The sequence below is a fragment of the Pungitius pungitius genome, chromosome 13 (genome assembly GCF_949316345.1).
Source record: "Pungitius pungitius chromosome 13, fPunPun2.1, whole genome shotgun sequence".
Classification (NCBI taxonomy): domain Eukaryota; kingdom Metazoa; phylum Chordata; class Actinopteri; order Perciformes; family Gasterosteidae; genus Pungitius; species Pungitius pungitius.
In genome coordinates this window covers 4,384,640-4,409,845 of record NC_084912.1, presented here as the reverse complement: position 1 = coordinate 4,409,845, position 25,206 = coordinate 4,384,640, and the positions used below count along the sequence as shown (strand labels likewise).

The window sequence follows — 25,206 nt, the reverse complement described above, 5'->3', positions numbered from 1 at the left end:
CCATCTGATTATTTCTCTCTCTCTCTCTCTCTCGCTGTGTCTCTTTGATTATGTTACCACTCTCCCTTCTTGCCTCCCTCTTTTTTTTTTTTGGAGGGTGAGGTGGTGTTTGTGTAATAGTAGCCATTGTCATGCCGCGGATGCAGCCAAACGCATTCCTCATTAAATTCAGAATGGCTCTCAGCCACTGCAGTAGAAAGAGAAAAATCTTCTTATGTTGCAAAAACAGCCAGGAAAACAACACGTGTTGGAAATATTTCAGTGTTATTTATGGTAAAGCCCCCCCCCCCCCCCCCCGAGGTTTGCCTAATAGCTAACACTGTATTCTTACATTCTGCTGTGAAATGATGTGCAGTTTATTAACGATGATCTCTCTAAGTATAATTAGAAGAAATTAATTAACACTTGTATCATCTATCAACCTACGGATGTTCTGATGATTAATACAAAAAAAAAAAAACAGTGTACTGCGTCCACCCACACGCTCTGTCTCACTCTGTGGGCACATTGTGTAATTTCTGATGGTTGCACGGATAGAGATGCTGCAAGTAATACTGTTCATTAAAAACATTTTGTTTTGTTTTTTTCGTCAGCGTGCCTCGGCGGACGGGAGCAGACGGGGGGGACGAAGTGAGAATTACGAACGCTAACGTTTGTACGCCAGTGCGAGGGAACGCGGCGGTGGCCGCAACAAAATGGCGGAGAGGAGCGCGTGCTCGCCGCTGGGTCGCGGGTCTCCTGAATGGCGCCTTCGTTTTTTTTGCGTCCATGTTCACCAGCTCGTCGCGTTCTTCCCGCCCGCCTTTTGTTGACACGGTTGATGCTTTTTTTTTGGCACATTTGCCGCCACCTGTAGTCACGCGTGTGTATCAGTGTGTGTGTGTGTGTGTGTGTGTGTGTGTGCGTGAGACAAACAAAATGTCTAAAGTAATAGTGATCGAATCCTCCCCCCCCCCCCCCCGGGAACCTTTCACCTGCACTACAGCGGATAAGAACAATGACATTTTTTCCTCGTGTGCCTCCGTGCGTCGAAACAAAACAAATTTTCAAATGTGACCTACAATTTTGTGTTATTAATGCAAAAAACCTGAAAATCTCCTCTTTCGGGTTTTCTGGGAAGCTGAACTGTGGCTCGTCTCTGAGAACGGGCCACAAGGTAAACAGGAATCAGCCACCTGGTTTGGCTGTTCCTGGTAACGGCCCCCGGGTTCATTCCTGTGGGGTAACAGCTCTGATTCATGTGAAAGGGATTGTTATTTTGAAAAAGCCTCGAAGACACCTTTCACAATCAAACAGAACGTTTCGCCTTCTCAAACTTGAAATCTTCTCCAACCTTTTGAAGGTCTTTGATAGCCAGGGAAGGCCTCAGGAAGGCCTCCCTCGTCACATCGCCGGGGCCTCAGGTGGAGTTAAGATGTTCCACCAAAGTGTGACCTCACTCCAGTGATTTTAACGCCCCGCTGCTCCGCAGGTTCATTCAGGTCTTGAGAGCCGCGTTGGAGGCTTGAGAGGCTGTATCGCGTCGCGATTTGTCAGGTTTTGTTCGTGTCTGGTTTTACTTACTTTTGGTTTCTTGTTGTCATTCTGACAGGTGACGTAGGTTCCTTATGAATTACATTTTCAAACCCATGACTCGTACTCTGTTTAAGTTTAATTATTCAATTACAAAAACCTACTCCTGTCATCCATCTAGGAAGTTTTCAGCCGTGTTATGGCTTCATGATCAAGATCATTTTATATTTACATCCATAAAAACGCATCTGGTCAGTGCTTACAGGGTTTAAGTGCTGTCTGTCACGGGGCCCTATGTTTTATGACTTGCTGTAAATTTCCAAGGAGCCGCTGTGGCCATGTATGGCAGACCTGAGCGGCCTCCTTTTGTCTGTGTGCGGGCGGATTCACAGCCACAGTTTACTTACAAATCCGACCCCGGAGAGTAATCATTTTCACCTGTGCAGATGAAAATCCGTCTTGCTCATTTGTGGTCGGCCCTCGTCGGATGTTTTACAGACGACTTCACGCTGGTGTTTGGTTAAAAATCCTCTAAGTCCTCTGCACCATGTGACTCATTAAAGGAGTGATTTCAAATTGACTGACTGAATCTCTTTCGGAGAATCCCCCCGTTGATTGTGACGGAGCTGGAGTACAACTCCGCTTCATGTCTTTGAGCTGCTTATCGGGCTTAAACAGTTGTTTCATAAAATAAATATGTTATCTCCAGATCTGGTTTATTAACAGGATGTTTCCTGTTTCCTCGTTTGACTTTCTTTTTATATGTTGCCCTTTTGGCCTTGTACCTCTTATCTCATAAAAAGTTGCCAACCTCAATGGGACTTTACTGGGAAACTATGATTAAAACCGGTCATGTATTTGTTTTGTCTTGAGGGACTCAGTGTACCGTTCAGACATGGCCCGTATTGCAACATGAATGTTACCTTTGAATGTTACCTCAGGCTATGCTGATGGCTGCTGAGTGGGTGGTTTTTTTTTTTTTTTTTTTTACCTACCACTTGCTAGTCATACCTCACTCATCCTCCCGTCACTCCGCCCTCGCCGCTTTGAACTTGGACCTCATTACTGTGAGCGGAAGTTGAAGTTAAACGGCAGAATTTAGTAGTGAATACAAGTGGGAGTTTTGTTCAATCGTGGTACACGCTAGTAGATCCTTCTCCTTATGGAAGATGTAACTATTTCAAATGCAATATACGCATAATTATTATTATACACAATATTATTTTGTAACCTAATGTTGGACCAGAGTTATGTTCTTTATCATTTATAACTTTTACACTACTTTGCTGTATTTCTCAACAACCTTTATAAGTGATTTACTTCAATTTGACCTTTATAAAGCAGAATAAATAAATGATCAACATTCATATCAGACATATCCATTTACATAAAATGATTACTAAATAACCTCCATTCCAATTTTTGAGGGAAATGCTATCATCAGCATGCTAACATGCTTATAGAGTGCTAATGCAGTCAAAATATTATGTTGTTTTCCGTGTTAACTGGTATTTTGTTTTAGCGAATTTGCATGATTACATTTCCAATTAAAACTTGACACAAATGACAGAAGATTAATTTGCTTGCAAAAGTATTTGTGGCAGTCCACCCAGTAGGTGTATGAATATTTTCGTTTTGGATTAAAGTCCGATTTTTTCACTGATTAGTGTTATCCCAAACTGCCAGATGAGGGGTTATCTGCTAATCTGCTGAAATAAATCACAAAGGGTTTTTAAATTTTTTTTTATTTCAATTTGCCAATTTGTCTGATTTCAAACCACTCTTCGTTAAAACGACAATCATTAAGTTGGCACACACATTTTTTTTCCCCCCCAGACAATTTTGTGAGTGCTATCATCCGAGGCCCCCGTCAGATGAACCCCCCCCAACGGCTGGAGATGCTCCTCCGTCCCCCCGGCAGCCTGGCGATCAATCCGCCCGCCTTGTTGTGGCTCCGCTCTGTCGACACGGCGGGACTGTCAGAGCCCTTCTTGCGCCCTTTCATTATCATTGACATCGGCTGAATGGCAGCGAAACAGCGGTATTAGGCCTGTATTTAATTGAATCTGAGGAGAGGGCGGGGGGGGGGGGGGGGGCAGCTGAAGGCGTTCAACTGCGGCCGGAGATCACGTTGTCAGGGTGTGCATCTCACCCGCTGTAGTCGCTGTTGCTTCCACGGCCCGCGGGCTGCGCTCTGTCGCAAGACATGATGATGCATCGACGCGCCTGGGAATGCCCCTCACCTGTGTGTGTGTGTGTGTGCGTGCGTGCGTGTACGCGCGCGTGTGTGTGTGTGTAAATGGTTGTGGGTTTGTGAAGGACCGGGAAAGTGTCCTCTGGTCACTATTCTTCACGTCAAAGACCCAGATAAGCAGGAATCCACAGACAGATTCTGGTACTAAAAAAACCCACAGTGAGGTAAAAATATGATACCTTCCAGGATGCAGTAAAACCATCACCTTGTGCTGTCTGCAGACTATAAATGTCTGTGTTTGCATTGTAGAAAACCTATCTGCACAGAGTCAGTTGGATGTTCTTTGAGTTATTCTAAAGCTGATGACTCTTCCCTTTATGCAGCTCTGCCACCAGGGGAGCACATCAGCAGGTCTGCGCAGCTCACCTTGTGTCCCTGTTAGCGTGTTGTTCTACAGAAATACACATTACGCACCGTTTGACCCCAGGTCGCGGTAATATCTGCTGGTGTTGCTTGGCGGCCCTTCGCGAGAACGTCGATAGAGATCAAACTCACTCCCTGCCTCGTCGCCGTCTGTTGTGCTGTCAGCGCAGCGCTTGGTTACGCAGCAGTATTCGACCTGATGAAATATGTAAACAGACAGGCAGGTTATGTAACTCAGTGTAGGGTGTCGTGGGGGGGGGGGGGGGGGGTTAGTGATTGGACTAAAAACAGAACTCCACTGAGAGTGTGACCTCACCCAGACCCCTCGCCAAGTTACTTTGAACCCATGTCACATGCTGGAAAAACAAATCCCTTAAAGAACCTGCAGGAGTTTGTGACCTTTATGTTTGCCCTTTGCACACGTGTGATCAACGCCGTGTGTACGTCTGCCACGTAATCATCTTCTCTGAAGGTTTTTAGTTTGCATGCATTGTGACTATTCTGACGTGCGCGTGCGTGCACGTGCCTGTACGCAGCTAATCTTGCATCGTGCCGCTGCAAACTGTGTAATATTTTGGCTACCCAGTTATGACTGCATGCTTAGAACTTCCTTTATTGCCTGTTGAATGCGGCCATTGACAGCCTGCCGACGCCTCACTCACGACTCTTAAGTGGCCCCTGGTCGGTCGGTCGGCCCCCCCCCTTCGTGCTAACACAGATAAGTGTGGGAACTTTTAATATTTAGACGGTGCGTTTGACTCGCGGCTAACAGCCAACGGAACCATCAGTACACAAAACCTGCCGGGTACAGCGCCGCTGACAGCTTGGTGAGGCTGGGGTTTCTTTTTGGCGATCTTGGGGGGGGGGGGAGTTGCCTGAATGCACTGTCGCTTGTTTGTTAGTTTCAATTAAGTGTGTTTTTATGATGCCACCCCCCCCCCCCCTCCCCCACCTATTGGTGTCTAGACGGGGGTTGTTCATTCTAACGCACAATACAGCGGTTGTTGTTGCAGAAACACCTGGCAGAGATCTGCACTCCGCTCTATGTACATTTCTTCTTACACGTTGATTTCTTTACACGGGCGTTGCAAATGAGCTCAGCGCTGTTCATGTTGTGATTAGTGGCATGATGTAGCTGTAAATACGTAAATAATAGCGCCTATATGTCATCCCTCAGCATTAGTGAGTAATAGGCAGAATAAGGAAGGCAGAGGGAGCAGGAGAAATGAGAGAGAAACACACCCAGTGCTAAGTACTGAGTAAAGACTACAGGGTTTTTTTAGTGTGTGAAAGGGATGACAAATGCACAACCGATGCCCTTGGAATTTCTTTTTTTCCCGAGCGCTGTTTCCCCACAACGTCGCTGTTGTGAAAATAACAACATGAAGCGATAGGGTGCTGAGTCGCAATCATTTTACCCTTTTCTAATGACTGCCTCTCGGTTTTATTCACACTCCGGTGATATTTTAACATTTCCACGATGGGAATTCGATCCGACAGAAATAATCACAGAGCCCTTTTGGCGGAGAAAAACCGTTGGATGTGATTTAATTGTCACTGCAGATGGAAAGAAAGCATGTTGATGCCGTGAAATACGTGACTGAACTTGGATTATTTGAAGTCTCTCTATTTCTCTCTCTCTCTCTCTCTCTCCCTTTTGAGCTTATCTCTGTTTGTGTTGCTGCGTGGAGGCACTCTGCCAAGAAGTTACATTACAGTTGCGGGTTGACATAAACGTGGGTGTACAAAGGACTCGCAAGGCTTAAATACTTTATTGTGTGTGTAATGTGAACTGAGCAATTATATCTGCCAGCCTTTCAGACAAAGAGCTCCTATCTGGACAGGTTCACGTGTTTTTAATTAACAGCGCTTGTGCTTTAAGATAAGAGCGGGCTAACTAGAGAAATAAACCCGAGATGGTGTTATAAATAATGTTGTTGTGGGGAGTGTCAAATGTTCTGTGTCAAATATTCCTCTCGGCAGCACAAGCTGTTCTTCCCGTTTGAGGCTTCACCGAAATGGTCCGATTTACAGTATTCTACTCGGGCTGCTGCAACGCCCTCTTCTCAACTCTTAAAATACATCTGTCCGAATTTAAATGCATGTTTCTCTCACAGGCTGTGAGGGAATTTGTAGGATTGTGTTTACTAGCACATTGGAGCATTTTGGCAGCCGGCTGCCCCGCTCCGCCACAATGTTGCACTAATCCAGTTTGAAATGAATTAGCTAGAGGCTTGCAGACCTGTGAAATTCCTCAGCCCTGATTGTAAATGTTCTCGTCCTCCTCCTTCTCCGCTAGTTCCCACAGTGGAAAAATGCGTCTAAGAGTAACAGTTTCTTACCTCTTTTATTCTTCTGCTCAAATTTTATTGATCATTGAAACATCAGATGATTTATAGCCTCTGTAAATTGTTTCCAGCCCAAGCGTCGGATCAGACTTATGATCAGAGCGTGTGGGAGAGACGTTTTCCTGAGTTAGCTTTGTCCGACCTCTCTTGGGACGGGACCCATTTAACCTTTGCCATTGTTATTGGGAGATGAAGATTTGCGAACCTAATAATTCCGATCAACGCTCCCCTCCACCTCTGACCCGAGCGGAGGTCAGATCAGCCCGGGAATAAATGAAAACACCTGTGCGGCGCTTCCACCCGTCTTCACCGTCACTGTTTCCTCCCCCCCTCTCAGCTCCTAATCTGAAGGGGCGACCTCGGAAGAAGAAGCTGTCCATCTCTCAGAGGAGGGACTCCCAGGGTCAGGCTCAGGGTCAAGGTTCATCAGGGTCGACCCCGGGGTCAACAGCTGTGGCGGCGCCGGACCCGTCCAGCCCGGACTGCAGAACCACCACCAAGGTAGGATGGGGTTAGAAAAGATAAGGTTTGACAAAAGTAAGACTTACGTGTGGACATCACACAGCGCAACAGGCTAGTTAGTTAGTTAGCGTATATGTATTATTAGCATGTTATAAGTACATTATATAATAAGTAAACTGTCCTGTTCATGTACCAACTTTGCGGAAATAACGTTTTTTATAAAGATTTTTGCTGATTTGTTTTACAGACTGGTATTAGTCAAAGTTTCCTAAAGACCAAGCAACATTTATATGTATCTGACTGGTTGTAATAATATTCAAAGTGAAGGAAACATCTAAATAAACCCTCTCAACTGCTGTGATTCATATGACGTTGGACATACAGAACAATTCTCTCTCAAAGCTGCAGTCAAACTAATGTGCGATGACAGGACGATCTGCTCTATGGAGAACCAATAAGGCCGCCTGTAAAATGTATTTGCGCTTTTTTTCCCGGAGGCGTCTCATCCAAACTGTCTGACATCATGTGCACAGCACTCCGTTAAAGGTTTCGTTTCCATCTAGAGTTACGCGCTTCCCTCTCTCTTTGCAGGTCAAGCCTAACTGTAAAATGGTCCCCAACGGAAAAATCTCCTCGGCCAAACACAAGGCGTACGGCCTCGGCAAGAAGTCCTCCGCTGAGGACAAGGAGGGGGGCAAGGATAAGGAAAAGGAGAAAGAGGAGAGGAGGGAGAGGGAGGAAAACAAAGAGGAGGAAACATCAGAGGAGAGCCGAGCGGAGGAGCAAGCGTTCTTAGTGGAGCTCTACAAGTACATGAAAGACCGAGACACGCCCATAGAGAGGATCCCCTTCCTGGGCTTCAAACAGAGTGAGTAGCGCGACTTATTCCTTCACTGGTACTGTGTAAACAAACGGGGTACTCTGGTTTGGACTCAACGTTAGTGTGGATACATACAGTATATGGGCTGTTTTTGGAGATTTGGATCATACACCTGGGTTGGTATCACAGTAGCAGACACCTGTACGAACCAACTTGAAAGTTCCAGAACGTTATTTCACCTCCAGAAAAATGTGTTTGAAGAAGCAGAAACAAATGTTGTCGGAGTGAAATTGCGCTCCGTAAGTCGCACACGGCAGTAACACAAGCGGGGGGGGGGGAAAGCGCTGCTCCAACCACGTCAACTATGGTCCCTCCGTGTTGTGATCGGAAGAGAAAGGAGACGCCGCTCGCTCCGTCAAGTCAAGGACGGACTAAATATCCACATGAGGCCGCGGTAAAGATGGCTGCCAACTGCTGCAGGCGTTACGTGCAAAATCTCTAAATTACGCCGCCGTTAGACTGTAAAAACTCTTTGAATTCGCGGCAATGATAAACTAAAGGAATAAACCTCTGTGTTGAGGAAAAAAAAATAAAAATCCCATTCGGTGGTTAGTAAAAGCCTCTGGAGGCTTCCTGTCAGAGCCCCTTTTTGTCTTGCTTTTTACACCAGGAGAGCATATCTTCTCACAGTTGTCAAAGGGGGTTTCCTGTGAAGACCAAGAACGTCCTCTAACAAGCTTAAAAGAACATCACATGTATGCGAAACACGTCGGCCCGGGATGAAAGATGTTCCAACATGGCCGCGGATGCTCGGCGCGCACGGGACAGCGAGGAGAAACGCGCACGTGAACATCACAAAGGTCTCTGGTCTCTCGGAAAACACTTTTTTTTTGCCATTTGTGTCTTTACTTTTTATGCGCTTCGACATCAGCAAAGGAACTGATGAGGCAGGAGGGGTGGGGGCGGGGGAGGGGGGGGGGGGGTGTGGGGGGAGAGAGATAGCAAAGTAAACTCATCACCCCGAACTGTTACGCGAAGGTAAGCCGCGGCCGCCTTCGACCCCGCTTGACCTCCACCGGGCCGATCCCGGGCGTAGGTGGAGGGAGATGGAGCGAGGGGGGGGAGGGGGGGGTACGTGGCAGGGGACGGACGGACTGGAGGGAGGGCGGGAGGGGGGGGGGCGGCGGTCGCCGGGCTTCGAGTTCGAGGTCCGCGCGCCAACTGTTTCACATACAGCGCACGCTTTGAATCACAAACCCGCGCACATCACAAGCGGGGGCCTCATTAGATGGTGAAATCATGCTGTTTAAAGTTCGTCCTTGGCAGCGAGCACACATCAGCGTATGTAAAGAGGAGAGGGGGGGGGGGGGAAGAAGAAAAAAAAAACACATCATAATTAATACAACAAACCCTTGGATTTAATCAGGCGCTCGTCTCATATTTCTCCTTTTAAACTCGCTACAAATGCATTAGAAGATCAAAGAACTCGCTTTCCTGTAATGGGAATTAAAATTGTGTTATTTTAGTTGCGTTTGAGTAATAATCTTTTTATGAAGTTCTCCAGAGTTTAACAAAGCAACAGATGGTTGAATGATTTACCAGAATTACCCACATGCTTTGTTGGCTGCGCCATTTGATTCACTTCCAAAAAAAAAATCCAGAATCCAAACGTGGACTATTTATGCCTCTTCGTCTGCTAGCTCTGGAGTTTCACCTGATGGCTTTTTTTTTTTTAAAGACTGCAATTGTGAGCATTAAAGCCCAGCAGAGAGACATAATCCAGTCAATCTTTCTCTGCATCGATTGGCTCGTAACATGTTTTTTTAACACGTGTCCCACCTGGTTACCCGCCTCGCGCTGAATTCCTATTTCCCTCCAGGATTTGTGTGCATAAAACATCTTTGAGCAAAGACGCCATACCTTTAATAATCACACGATATTAGCTTTGATAGGTCAAAAAGGAGAAATTAGCTCATACATATTATGAACGTTTAGGCAAGTAATTAAAAAACATCGTCTTCAATGTCAGTTATTGGTTTAAATAACATAAACATGCCCATCAGTCGAGGTATAACCTTCCAACCCCTCAAAATCTGTTTAAAACGATGCTGAAATAATACATTTTATTATAAACATTGTAGCAGATATTTTTACTACATCTCTATGCTTGTATTAACTCAAGATGGCTGCATTCAGCAGTCGTTGAGGAGGATTTCTTTTGAAACGACAGAGAGGAATATGTACCTCTAAATCACTTCAGTGCACCCGTTCAGACTGAAATCAGTCACTTCCAACCCAATCACAGGGAATGACAGAACATAGTTGGCTGCTACACGTGAGCGGCAGTTCATTTTTCGAGAGGAAAACAGTTTTGTCCCACAGTTTATTCATGTAAGCTGCTGTCCTTCTATTTTTTTTTTCATCGCTTGGTTAATATTGACTCTGCTCTACAGCTGCCGCCATTGAAGTCGTGCGGTGCAGCTGACAGAAATGAGAGAGAGAGAGAGAGAGAGAGAGAGAGAGAGAGAGAGAGAGAGAGAGAGAGAGCATTCAGGAAGAATAGGACAGGAGTAGTTGTGGTTACATTGTGTTCTCCTGAATGTCCTTGATCTGCAAGATTAACCAGCAACCGTGAGTGTGTCGACAAGCCCACAGACGTGTGCGCTCCGGCGCTCGGGCATCAGCGTGCGATTGTGAACATCAGTTCCAATTTGTCTCCCTCTTTTAGCCCCGTTGTCTAATTGCCATGCCGTCGGTGTGTCACCGAGGCTGCATTGTGTTCCTGTTTTGTCACCCTTATCTCGGTGATAATTGCTCCTGCCAAATAGAGGGGAATTAAGAAAAGAAATTGCTAATGACAAGACATCCAAGAGAGAAAAAAAAAAGAGAAGAAAAAAAAAAAAAGGCATGTTCTCTCGTTTCCTTTATCTGTTCTGTTCCCTCTATGTGCCGCGTGCGATTGTGGTAATTACTGTCGGTGCATAACAAGCTAGTTAAATAGACCGTCTCTCTGTTTCTACAGCCGGAAAGCACAATACGCCGGAGTGCTCAGTTCAAACAGAAAAACCTACCCGGCTCCCTTTGTTATTCCACCCGTGCATTGACAACGGTAGCGGAGAGGAGGGAAGAAAAAAAAAAAAAAAAAATCAATGCTGTCAAATGCGGAGATAGGAAAATGTCATTTTGACAAATGCAAGGCTTTGTGTACGCACAGATTGAATTTTGATGGATTCCTCCCCAGGCGAGGCCTCCTTTTCTTATTTATATGCCTTCATATAAAAATGTTAAACAATGATGCTACAGAAAGCAAATACAAATGTCATTGGCACAACAACAAAAAAAGGCTCCGATGAACTTGTGCTTCTTTGTTTGCAGGGAAACATTTTCTTTCAAAGACGAGACAGCCACGTGAAGCCTTCCTGAAAGCTTACATGGTTATTTTTAGTCAAATGTTACACAAGACTTGTATTTTGATATGGCCTGTCATGGAGTATTTGCATGGGGAAATCAATGCAAATGCATTTGCATTAGTTCAAACAGAAGTTTGAGCATATTGCCAAGCGTTTGATGCTGGTAATGGTTCTCATTCATACCTGCAGGCGGCGGCTGAGGGTTAACAAATCTCTTTGTCGGGATGAAGCATATTCTCTATTTTGTCACATAGCGGTGTGGTGCTCAATATTCATTGGCATCCTTTCAGCTGAAGAGCAGTGACTGTGGGAAAATGGGAAAATGATACGTTATCCTTCAGCTCCTTTTGTAAAGCCATCTATCTGGTTCGCTATCTACATCCCCGTCTGTCCCGTACAATACTTAAATATGTGGATATAATATATAGTATGTACCTCTATTTAGCTGCATTTGAAAAGGAGATGTTATCCTTATTGGTGACCACGTATTACTCTCCCTAGCGCGGTGACTGTGTGTGACGTCATGTCCTTCAGCTCAGTTTCTTCTGTCTCCCACAGTCAACCTTTGGACCATGTTTCAAGCTGCTCAGAAACTAGGAGGATATGAGTTAGTAAGTATTCACATGTGTGGGGATATGTTCCCTCTATTGTTGTTGGTCCCTCCCTTCTATCCTCTATCTCCGCCTCTTTCCTTTCTCCCCTGCCTCTGTGTGTTTATTACCCACCCCCCCCCCCCCCTACTCCCTACTTACCACTCTTGTTTCTTCCCTGCCTCTTTCTCTGCTGCCCTCCTTTTGCCCCCCGTGGTCACTTACTATTTTCCCAGGGAAAGAAAAAAAAAAAAAAAAAAAAAGGTCTCGCTCGGTTGCCGCATTTAACTAAAAAGATGCCGTTGTTTCACGGCCCCCTTCCAGTGGAAAACACATGTTCCTCTGCTTTGCCCTGGTCAGAAGGAAATTGGTCCAAAGCGCTCATTTTTTCCCCACGTTGCAGATGAAGTGAAATGCACACACACACACACACACACACACACAGTGTGCGCCGATATGTGGGGAACTGAGTATGCAGGAGGCACAGGCGTTTAACTCGGCTGCCCCACCTGCCGTTTATTCATTCACTATTCATGTGCGACGTGTTTCCAAAGCGAAGTCGATGTTTGATCTCCAGTTGGCAAGTGTATTGCTCGTGCCTTTTTCTTCATTAGCCCGCTGGTTTAATGTCATCGAAACAGACAGCCAGACCAGACTATAAACAGGATACAGCTCATATAATTGTGGCTCATATCCTTTTAAACCCTGGTATCTGCAGCTGATTATCTCACGTTTTTTTTTATGTCCGGGCTTCGCTGGCTCTGTGGCAGCTCGGAGTTTTGTGTTTTTTTGCGTCATCTTATTACGGGATAAGAGGCTATAACAGGAACAACTGACTGCATGATGTTAACAGAGCTTATTATGTTAGAGAATTGAGTGTTGAGGATTCAATAACTGGAAAACCATGACTTAGTAACTCCCCCGGACCTCGAAAATGATCTCAACCTCTTGTGTTTTTCTCTTTGTTTTCAGTTTCTCTTTTTCCAACTCTTTTTTTTCATCTCGGTGTCGTCCTTTGTCTCTTTATTCTTTTCCTTTTGTTGTTGTTGTTGTTGTTGCCCTTTGCCTTAACACTTTGTCCTCTCACCCATCCCTCCAGATCACGGTCCGCAGACAGTGGAAGCATGTATATGATGAATTGGGCGGGAACCCAAGCAGCACAAGTGCCGCCACGTGTACACGGAGACACTACGAGAGGTGAGTTATCGTGTTTGTCGGTTTTTATACGACACATTATGCATGCACACATGGAACGGTTTGCAGAGCCCGAAATGAGTAAACTCTCCCGCAGCTGCATCAGATATTATTTCACAATGCTTTATTCATAACATCAGAGCACCACAGAAGAATTGGTCTCATTCAGTGGAAGTCAATGCACTTACACATATGCGAAGAATAGTCTCTCACTGTTGGGGCATGCAGTTCTAATAGGATTAAGAAATGCTTTCCTCATGGGCCTGAATCAATTCCTGATGAGATGAGATTCAGTTCTTTTTTCTTAGGATTAATTGATTAGTTGTGTGGCACTGTGGAACCAATTATGCAGTAAACTCCACCCATGGTGCTGTACAAGCAGGCTAAAGAGGATTTAAAAGCTCAAAATGACTGCAAAGTTTTGAATTATTAAGTGACCTACATGGATGCACGTATAAAAACTAGCCGCTCCGCCATATATCCATTGCTGGCAAACAGAGCCGCAAGATCAAATGAAAACACCAATTTAATGTATTCCACTAATCATTTAGTCAGATACTGCAGCATTTTCCACATTATAATCACTCAGATGGTATTACCAAACCAAAGTGAGCATATGAATACGATCCTGAGGGAGCTGTGAGGGTATTATTCAGGGCTGCCTGCACACACACACACACACACACAAACATGCACACACGCCCACTTTCTCAAGGTTAAACAAATGCCAAACACAATCTTCCCAACAAGAGATAACCAGTCGCTCACGAGGCAGGTCGTTCCTCCGGGCCGGCGACCCTCTCCACATCCTTCTGGCTGCTACAGACTCATGCATCAGCGCAGCTCAGTCACACACACACACGCACAAAGACACACCTGTCAGTAACACAGCAATGTGCCAGCAGTGCCGTACGAGGGAGCCGGGCAGTTTGATATTGTGTCAAGATTGCATGCTGTAAGCGATTTTGAAAGCACAGTCAGTGGCGACCGGAGAGGGGTTTTTTTTTTTCATTTTTTTTTTTCAGGAAATTTGTGAAACCAGAGGTGTGAGAGGGTTGTTTTTTTTGCGCACAGGTTGACACCGTGCCTCTAGATGTTTGGACTGAGGGTGAATCCAGCGTTTACGCCGCCTTCCTAGTTCCTGCCCACTGCCTCCAGCCGCTGTGTGATTTATTTATACCAATAATAGCTTTTCAAGTGACGGAGATGATGCTGGTCAAATTCATTTTTGTGGCTGCCAAAAGTCGAGAAAAAAAACGCGTTCGATCCGATGGTCCTCTGCCAAGGAAGGGCTTGGAAGCCAGATGCGGGAAGCCATATCGTTCATCCGTTTTTTTTTTTTAAGGGGTGCAAAAAGGTGGAAGACGGGCGCGGGAAGCGCCGAGGTGTGACCGGCCTTTCCTTCTCCAGCCACCGAGGGGCCGCTGGCAGAAAATAACGCTGAATCAATACAAAGCAATAATATCCACACACTGCAGTGAATATCGGGCTGACGGGGGGGGGGGGAAGGTGTAAGAGGGAGGGGCGGAGGTGATGCTGCATGCGTGAGAGAGAGAGAGAGAGAGAGAGAGAGAGATCAGCTGAATCTGAGCAAGTTTCCATTCGGGGGAATCATTTTAGCTGAGCCGTGGTGTTTGCGCTGCTTGGAGGGCAATTAGCTTCATTGTATTAACTCAGCAAACACGGCCATTCTCTCTGCATGATGAATGAGGCTGTTTGTGGGCTCGCTGAAGTGTGAGTTTGTTCCCCGGAGGCGTCTTTGTTTCCACCTTTAATCATTAGTCAACGTGCCAGAGAAATATATTTCTCAGGGACGAATGTGCGGCGCGTGAACTGGAACAACACTTGTGTGTGTTTTTCTTTCTCCTCTTCGAAGGATCGCTTCTGATGTGTCTCCAAAGTACAGTGGAGCGGAAAATGTGAGGGATCACGTCAGTGGGAACTGTACCTCAGGACAATATTGCTTTAGATTAAGTGGCTGTCTTGGCATTATTTAGGTTAAAGACTGTGGATATCCACAAGCATTCTGCTCTCATTTTTAAATTATACACATTACCCCTTTACAGCCCTAATGGTAAAATCAAATGAAATGGTTTCCTAGGAGATATTATTGTAAAAGACGGAGCCAGGGGCATAATCACTATATTTATGCTGTCCAGGAGCAGTAGGTAATGGAGTTACATTGCTGAAATTGAACAGAAGATAACCTCAGCTAATTGGAATTTTCAAAGTTACTCTTTTTTTAGTCGCTGTGCAGCGTTCATTAGTGTGGAGGGGGGGAAAAAAATCAATGCAAAAATGTCCAAGCCAAGGTCTGCCGCTGCGACTACGGGGGAAGCTTTAATGATATTTATTTAAACCGTTTCCCGAGATTAGCTGTCAGGGACCAGCGCTCTGAATTAAAAATGAGGTCATGAAAAAGATGGCATCAATAACCTTGAAATAGACTGCCTTTTGCTTCTGTGCTGTGCCATTTTCTCTCTGTTTCTCTCCCTCACTCCCCGCTTTGCACTTCATGCTGTTTCTTTCATTATACAGGTCAGCGCCTTTTAACACCTCCTACATATTTAATCTTCCTGGTTTCCTATGTGATCTCTTGTTACAGAAACATCGCATTTGTTCATTTCTGCCTGTTACACATTTTTAATACCTCACCATGCCTTGGCACTCTAATGTAATTGCACAACAGGGTTGGTATTGGGGATATTGGAGAGGGCGGAGGAGGGGGGGGGGGTGGTGGGGTGTTGGGTGTATCCATGGCAACAGAGAAGCAATTTAGAATAATTTGCTATTTAAAAACTCTTTTTTGGGCTGACGGCAGGGAGAGTGCAGACGAGGAGTTTTTTGGATTCGATCGTTTCATCTTCCAAGTGATAGATGTGTGCCAGATGCACTGTACATGCAGTCTAAAAAAAAAAAGAAGAAAAAAGGCCTACGAAATATTCCGATACACACGTGTTCCCCTTAAGACTGATGCACGCCTGTTCCCATTTCACCCGACTACTGTTGTTTTATTGATTCAGCCCACATCCATTCCTCCCGGGTGCCCCTTGTTCCAATACACGCGTTGTTCATAATTACAAGGAAACCTTGAGCCAGTCTTCACACCGGGAATTACAATAGAGTAAAGATATGGGTGAGAGAAAGGGGGGGAGGAGGCGCTCAGCATCCTGCACTCGTCAGCATCACGACTGCATTGTCCTTGCTGTATTGCAGAGACATAAAACGTGGCGCATTAGGCTTCAGCTTTGCCTCTCTGATACTGTGGCGCAAACACAGTTATTTGATTTACTCCGGTGTCTAGTTCTAAAGCAGAAGGGGGGGGGGGGGGCGAGCATCACCTTCGTGTCACTCCCTTTATTCCCCAGAGAGAGAAACAGAGAGACAGAGAGACAGGAGCATTGACAGATTTGAATGAACAGGCAAAAATGATTCAATATTAGGAAACACAGTGCGGGGGGGGGAGAAGTTGCAATGTGAGAACACGGTTGCATATTGTCTGTCAGCATTCCTTAACGCTATAAACAACGTCTCGACATGTTGTCCGCATCGAAAGCACGGGCCAAGTTCCTCTCTGCGAGCCGAACGTGGACGTGAGATTGAGCGCGAGCCAAAAGAGCTGCGCGTTCTTTGCACTAAAATAGCAGGCGGCTATTTCAACCACTGAGATGCTAGATGGTTTCCAGAAGACAAAAACGCTTCATTGAGCATTCAAAAAAAAAAAAAAAAAAAAACCCTCTTCTTTCTGTTCTAACAAATCACAATACTGGGTGATTTCTTTATGTGTTCAATGAAAAGGTGCACGGTCTCCTTCCCTTGGTGGCGACGAGAAAAAATCACAAATTAACGCCGCCCTGACGCGCGACAGGCAATCGGCTGTGTGAGAATCTATTCAAGTCTGCTGAGATTAATAACTAGTTCAGCGTAGCAAATCAAATTTAATGACAGCCTCGACCCGAGATTTCCGCGTAAGGGCCGCGCATTCCTGGAAAATGAACGCTGGAGCAGTGTCTTTGCGCCGAGTTGGCACACGTTTATTTTAAAAAACAGTTTAGAACTCTTTTGCTCACACCTGCTACGGCGAACGTTCACCGCCAGAGCCACGGCTAATGAGAGCGGGGGGGGGGGGGGGGGGGGAACAGTGGAGGTCATTTTAAATCTGGTATTTTCAGACTTGACAAAGGACTTAAGTTTTTCATACATTCCTGCGCTGCCCTCCTGTTTTAACTGCATGAATGGGGGGGGTCACCTCAAGTGGTTTGGCTTCGAGACAAAAGAGGGGCTTTGAGGCATGAATCCAAAGCAGAAGGACCGGCTACAATGTCTGTTTATCCCTCTGCAGGCGTCCTTTCTCTCTCTCTCTCTCTCTCTCTCTCTCTCCACTGCAGTTATTGCTTTCTCATTGCTGCCATGATGTCTAATCATGGCGTTTAGATATAAAGATTTGGTTTTATCATTTTAATTTTATTCTCTTTTCCTCAAAGTAAAACTATGTCATTGTCTTTCCTCCAAATGTTTCTGCTGCCCCCCAGGGCACGTCCACCAGCTCTTTAAATAGTTTATTTTCCTTTTTTTTAAATGCGTGGAGCAGCTCTTGTGATCTTAACATCTTAATTTCAGCATGGATGGGAGGGAAACTGTTGAAATGGAGCAGCCCGCAGGCTTTTCCCCCTTTATATGGTGACTTAGGGCATTTCTTGGATTCTAGCACACTGCTTGTTCCTGTAACACAAAACTCAGATGAGAGCAGCACATTGCTGGTAAAGTCACCTTGTTTTTGCCAAGTTGTGTTTTTTTGGCGGGGAGGGGGGGGGGGGAGGTGCTTTGTGTGCAATCCATTATTTCAAAGGCAAAGAGATGCTTAGTTGACAGTTGTGGTTTGTTCTGCTTTAGTGTAATATAGTACACATATGCATACATATATGCGTATGTGTGTATATAAAGGTAAAACAATATTGCTTTATGTATACGTTTTTTTAAACAAATGTATATATTTTATATGCATATAATTTTATATGAAGTTTAAAATATTGGACATTACTTTAATCTAATATATATGCATATATTGCATACATACATATATAAAACTTAATTAGATCTTCAATCTGTGACTATTCAATGTTTAATCTCTTCGCTGCATATTCTACTCGCTTGTTATCAACATGTAAAATGGCTGCTTAAACAAAAGACGAGTGATAAATTGGCTCGAGAGGAAGTTAAGTATTTATTGACCTCATAAAAATGTTGCCCCTCCTGCTGTAATGAAATTCCTCGCAGGATTCTGTGAGTGAAGCACGCGCCCCCCTAGTGGCCATAACAGCGAACTGCACATGGATCTCTTTCAACTAATGCAGTGGCTGCCAAGCTCAAGCCTTTTCCCTTCCTTGGAGGAAATTGCTACTTATATAAGTGGTATTGTGTCTTGAGTGCAATATAACATTATCGTGACTAAGTTATATATACACTTCACAAAATTACTCCAGCTCACACTGAGAGCTTTATTATGATTTTACGCTCTCTTGTTTAACATTGAAACATGCAAAGTGCCCTGTAGCTTGAGCCCTATTTGCTTATTCAGCCACATGTGGACATTTACATAAACCTGTGAAAGATGTGTGTATTGGAATTGAAAGAAATAATTAGGCTGCAGTTTTGGTTTGAACCGTCCTATAATTATCAAGCAAAACAGAGTGAATTATTCTGATGTAGGGAACTTCCTGAGACTGATTTTCAGTTTCTTGGCTTTTCCATTTGGAACTATTTAGGGCTGCAGTAATTTCCCGGGCTCAGCTCTTACATTATCCGGGTCCGTGACACCCCACCCCCCACCCCATATTGACATTCCATAAAGTTGACCCGGGCTGAGGCGGCCGTCTCTTTCCCACAGATCATGGTGATACTCAACAGTGCACCCCGGTACACTGTACACGTGAACATATATGTCAATATTTGCCGCTTTTATAGCCTTTTCGGGGGCAACGGACAGCTGCACATTTGCACACGATGAACACTAATTCACCAGCCTGGAGGAATTGAATACACAGCTTTGAAACATTTAATCTGCCTACCTTCTCTGAGAAACACCGGCTAATTATAGACAGCCTGAGAACCCCTTTGGTATTTGTAATGAATTACCAGCGCTGTATAAAGATCTCGTGTTTTGTCTCTGTTCTCTTGGATCTTTCGTTCCTTCATTCAGAATCATTTTTGCTCCACATTAACATGCCATTATTCCCTCTTTCACTCGCCTTGTTTCTTTTTTCTCTTGCTCTCTTTGCCTCCCTTCTTTTCTTCCGTAACCCCTTTGCTCTCCGTCTTTCCAATAAGTCACATTTAATAGTACATTTCCTTTCTTGGCCTGGGGCCTGGTGCCAGACCAGCTGTATGAAATGTAGTTTCACCGCTTTCCCTGCCAGCACTTTTGTTCAGAGGAAAAATAACAAAAAATCCCACTGAGCCTCTTGAACTCTCTGAGGCTTTTTTTTTCTTCCCTTCTCCTTCTTCCTTTTGAAGAGGAGGCGAAACGGCTCTTGATTCATTGTTTGTTTTACCGCCATGTCCCTTAAAAGGAATACTGCAATGCCGTCTCTTGTCGTTGACACAAGAATACCTTATTTTTCTCGTGACTGAGAAAGTCATGTTTCTGTCTTTTATGGCTTGTTGTAAAAAATCCTGAGTGAGGAGCTGGAGAGATTTTCAGAGGAGCTTATTGAAGTTTGGAGTCTTGTAGTTTTTCCGTTGTCTTGGTTTCCTCTTCCACAACGTTTGTTATTTCTGGTCTTGTGCCAAGTTCCATTTTCTTTTTCTGAGCAATAAAAGTCTAAAAGTTTCCCTCGCTGGTTTCTTCATGTCATTATTTTACACATGGGTATTGTTAGGTTATCCAGATCTTCAGATTCCCAATAGTTATAACCACAGGAAATTAACTTTTGAAGGGTTCCGAAGAGAAACAACAGAAGTCAAAAATACTTGTTTGTCACTTGGCATGTATTTAATTAAGTTGGGTTAAAGCAGCCATTCTGCATTTAATCATGACACACTGACAGTGAGCATACTTTCGCCAGCTAAAACATATTTTATTACTGTATCCACTCAAAGGTCTTCTGCAAATTAATCCATTGTAAATGATATGATATGTGAGATTTCTTTTAAAGTTTTAGATTTAGATTCATTCAGGCATTTTCCCTCCCCAACGCACTCACTTTACACACGCACAAACACAAACACACACATACTCTCCACTGTCAAGGATTAACTAATATCAAATGTGATGTGTCTCAGCAGGAGAGAACTGGTGACTCATTCTCTCTCTCTCTCACACACACAGACACACACACACACACACACACACACACACACACACACACACACACACACACACACACACACACACACACACACACACACACACACAAACACACAATCTGGCACCCATCTGAACCTGGATTTCCCCCAACTAGATTAATTACAACAGGATTGTTAATGTTTGCCATGTATTAAAACAAGGAGATTTTAAAACAAGGCATTTGATACTGTGCATGCATGTGGCAAAGCTGCAGCTCGTTCTGGTTTCATATATTAACAAAACATAATACTTGTGTTGTTTATTTAACAATGGATTCTTCTAAAATGCTGCACCTTCCCCGCGTTACGGTTTACAGTTGTGTGTATTTTGTCCAACGGCAAATGTCTGTTGATGAAAAACTCTGAGTATTTGTGCCTTTGGAAGCCTGGAAAAGGCATAAAACGCCACAAACTCATCTGCATTCCTTTGCCCCGCCTCCTCCCCCCTTTAGGCTCCTCCTCCCCTACGAGAGGCACGTCAAGGGCGAGCATGACAAGCCCCTCCCCTTGGTCAAAGCCAAGAAGCAGGAGGGTGGCCCCGAGAAGCCTTCAGGAGCCAAAGCCAAGGCGGTGGGGGCCAAGAAATTCAAAGGCTGCAACAACCCCAGGCCGGGGAGTAAAAAGGACAGAGGGGAGGCGGCGAAGGACCAAGAACAATCGCAGGTCAGTCACACACTCTCTCATCCGCGCCTCACCTTCTGTCACAAAGTCACGTTTTCCTTCGAGTTCGTCTCGTATGCTTTGAGAAACAACGGTAACGGCCTTAAATTTGTCTCCCCCGCGCGCAGGAGTCCGGCGGGAAAGAGGAGAACGGCGAGCCGCCGGCGACCACAAAGCAGGAGGGACCCCCGGGAGACGGGCCGATCGTAATAGAGGAGGAAGAGTTGCACGTCACCCTGAAGAAGGAGGAGTCGTTCGCGGTGGAGCCGCCGTCTTCGCCCGGCCTCAAGGAGCCGGACTGCAGGGCCCCGGGCGCCGCTCCCCGCTCCCTCCACGCGGGGCCGCACGGCCCCCGGCCCGAGTGGAGGCAAATCGGCGACGCCCTCCAGGCCAAACTCGCCTGTGAGCAGCAGACCGAAGCGCGCTTCATTCCTAAAATCCCTTACCTGCCTCACCGCTGGGATCAGAACAGAGCGCCTGGACACGTTGCTCTGCCCGAGCCCTCCTCCAGGGTCAGAGACTCCATAGAAAGCCACGGCGGGCGGGTGGGCAAAGTGTTGCCCATGTGCAAGCAGACGGACAGACAGTGCGTGGACCTGAGCTCGGATTCCTTTCCGGAGAAAGAAGACCACGTGGCCATTAAGAAGGAGTCCGCCCAGAACCCCACGCAGACGGCGGCCTACTGCAAATCCAGCCAGGGGGTCATGTCTCCTTTGGCCAAAAAGAAGCTCCTCTCCCAGGTGTGTGACTCCAACCCTTTCTCCTTCACGTCCCCTTGCCTCCAGCCGCCACATCCCGCCACAGCGGCTTCCTCCCTCCCCGTCATACCGGCACCCGAAAGGGAGAGGGAGAACCGAAAGGGGGACGAGGAAGCAGCGGCGGCGGCAGGGCAGAGGCACGGGGCGGCGTCGGACGTCACCCCGGAGGTGGCGCCCATATTCAGGCCGTCGGTCATCCAGCACGCGCAGAGCAGCAAGCCTCACCAGCCGGAGCGGAGCGCGTCGGGGGAGCCGCCCGAGGCGTACGGCTGCCGGATCGGCCGTCACCTCCAGCCTCAAGCCAACGCGCCGTGGCAGCCCTATCTGCCGCAGGCCCGCCACGCCCAGGACGGCGCGGAGAACGCCGGGGAGGCGCTCCTCCAGGGCCCAGGTTCCCAGCCCCGGAGCTACACGGGCGACTGCTACTCCTCCCCCCACCTGCACAGCCTGTACAGGCAAACCGAGAGCTGCCTGAGCCAGGAGAGGATGGTCGGCTTCCCCAACGGGGACCGGAGGGAGCGCTACGTCCGGGACCACGAAGGCAGCTTTGCCCGCGGCGCCCTGGAGCAGGAGGGCTTGGCCTACCGATCCCACTACGGCGACAGGACTCAAACGCGCGTAGAGAGGAGGGAGGCGGACGACGAGCCCAGAGACTTTAGCGTTTCCAAACCCCTCTCCCAGAGGGGGTCCTCCTTCTCGAAGCCCTCGTTCTGCAGTCTCCCTTATCCCATCATGCACCAGGGTTTGGATTCCCACCCCAAGGCGTGCAGAGTTCCTCCCATGACCATCTCGCCCCCCACCAAACAGAACCCGGCAGAGTCGTCGCAGCCGTTCCCCAGCCCGAAGGCGCCGAGCGACGCGTCCCACGCGAGCCCCGTGCGGCCCGGCAAGCGGAGCCTCTCGGGGCCCGACGGCGAGGACGCCCCCGAGAGGAAGGTCCGCGTGGTGACGCCGGTGCACCCGGCCGGCTCCATCCGCCGCGGCGACCCGGAGGAGCTCAAACTGGCCGAGCCGGCCCACGGCGTCCACCTCAACAACCGCCTCCCCGAGGGCCACCCGGCCGCCTACCCCCCGCACCTCTACACCGCCATGTACCCGCCCGGCAGCCTGGTGTCCCCCGGGGACGCGCTGCAGCAGCAGCACCCGGGCCTGCAGTACCTGAAGAGCCAGTCGGCGGTGTCCCCCCTCATGCCGCCGCTGGCCTTCCACTCCATGATGCTCCACAGGCAGCTGCTGGCCGCCAGCCCCAGCCCCCACCACTTCTACAGGCACCCGGGCGGGGCGGCGCTGTACGGGGACCTGCTGCACCTCTACCCCATCTCCACCCTCCCGCCGCCGCAGCTGTCCTCGGTGCACCCCAGCACCAGACTGTGAGAGGGTGATTCCCCCCCCCCCCCCGGCGTCACCCTCGCCCTCCTCCATCCGTCGCGGACTCGCTCAGCTCGGCTCTTTCGCTCGGGGATCGAAAATAAAAACACTGATTATAAAAACCTGAGCATCGTTCAGACTGAAAGAAATTCCATTCTCCTTTTTTGTATTTGTTTGCATTTGTTTTATATACTTTGCACTGTTCTCTGTCTGTATCACCACTTACTGTATCCTTTTTTGTCGCGCTCGTTGTATCCTTATTTGCACAATGCTCGTGTGTATGTGCTCACAAATCAGTTTTGAGTCCGTGGGTCGTGTGAAAAGTGACTGAGAAGAAGCCATTTGTTTACTGCATCTGATCTGGGCTAAAACTGCTCAAGAACACTACAACTGACACGACGACGACGACGACGTAAATTTCAATTCTTTATATAACTCGAGGTGCGTTCGCCTTGCAGAGACAACGTTTAAGAGCCCGTTCGGTGCATTATCACACTTGTTTACACGTCTCCACTCTGAAAGCTGAATTCCCCCGGCCTCGCCACGCAGTAAACCCGCCTGGACTCCTCGGGGGAAACAGACTTTGAAACAACGCGGTGCTGAACAGAGTCGTGTCACAGCGTTTAAACAGGTGCCGTGGTTTTTTAAACACATGTACGGCACATGAGTCGGTTCAGGTTTTTGTTCTTCATGTGCGTCAGTCCACAGTAGACAACGCGAGCACTTGCCCATGTTTCAATCTGGTGGCAATTCCCGAATGTTTTGTCTTTTGAATGAACAGCCGTTTTTTTTGTTATTTTTTTTTTTTTTATCATTTCTACTCTCCGAATGGAAAGCAGTTTGATGGTGAAGGCCCGTTTGTGATGAGTCCACCGTAGCAGCTTGTGTTTGTCGGACCAGCATAATGAAGCAGCCGTCTGCTGTGGAATGCCCACCACAAAGAAAATCACCATTTCAACCTTTTTGTTCTCGACTTGAAAAATGCTCTTATTTAGTGAAAATATATATTTTTTTTATTCAACCCGCTGAAAAGACTCACTGTATGATTTTGATAGGAATGTTGTCACTTAGGATATTATTGCTTTGCAAATATCTGTGCCTTTCGCAGTCTCGGATTAGAGTTAGCACTACAGTTGTTAAGGTTTATCTTCTGTAGCAGGGTAGAAATATCAATATTACTGTCACTCTTTACTGAAATGCAGCGCGCAGACACTCATACAATTCCATGGCACACTTGGCTCTCAGACACCAGACTTGATACGAAAGGCACGAAACGTAGAGTCATTTCTTTAAATGGAAACGGTTCTGCTTAACCTTATGGTTGGTGTTTGTGCTTTAATGACTCTATTTACTTTAACTGAACTGTGTCAGACAGTCAATTATAGAAAAACTGAAAGTATTCGCTGGTATTGACACCGGTCTGGTGTCTGTCACCCGCAGGGCATGTGTGCTTTGGGTGTTTTTTAGAAGTGATGAAAAGATACCAGATACCAGACTCCATAAAATATGCCGACCGTGTTCCATGGCCTGAGGTGAAACAACAACACCTGCTTTGGCTTTTTACAACCACTATAATTGCAATCCAGGATAGCCGAAATACACAGTCCAACGCGTCTGGTTTTTCAAAAAGAAGAAGCTGTAAACGTGTGTAAAGTTTAACTGAATAAGACATTTCTGATAAATGACTGTACGTTGCTGTGTGTAGGTGAAAGTGGCATTAGTGCTGGCTCCTGTACAGAACATTCATACGGGATCATTTCATGACAACCCTTATCGTCTTATTTTTCTGTGTAAATAGCACTGTAGATACTACCGCGTGGTTATTGTCATATAAACTGTTATAATCTGTAAATAGTACAAAAACAGTATAAAAGTCGGTTACACAATCTAGCTGTGTCCTTGTTTGCGCTGTTTCAAGGTCACGGTGATCATGTTAGATTTAAACAAACACTACAATTTAAGAATTAGGATACTATTTTTTATTTGTCATTTCACTTTTTTTTTTTTTTTTTTTTCACATGGTTTCCATTAATGTGCATCCAGAAAGTGTTTTTGATACAGCAGCCATCTGTTTACCAATCACCCAGCTGGCGAGCAAGACAAAAAAATAAAGACATTTTGTA

General features: G+C 46.5%; 1 protein-coding gene across 1 annotated transcript in view; it reads left to right on the top strand.

Moving 5' to 3' along the window:
* arid5b (AT-rich interaction domain 5B) overlaps positions 1-24,971 on the top strand; it is a 64,324-nt gene extending 39,353 nt beyond the window's left edge. Inside the window, exons 5-10 of the mRNA XM_037466268.2 lie at positions 6,815-6,978; positions 7,531-7,807; positions 11,728-11,780; positions 12,859-12,956; positions 20,750-20,960; positions 21,086-24,971. Of these exons, the coding sequence (XP_037322165.2) occupies positions 6,815-6,978; positions 7,531-7,807; positions 11,728-11,780; positions 12,859-12,956; positions 20,750-20,960; positions 21,086-23,089 (2,807 nt within the window). The 3' untranslated portion in view covers positions 23,090-24,971. The remainder of the gene's footprint in view (positions 1-6,814; positions 6,979-7,530; positions 7,808-11,727; positions 11,781-12,858; positions 12,957-20,749; positions 20,961-21,085) is intronic.
* The last annotated feature ends 235 nt before the right edge of the window (positions 24,972-25,206 follow it).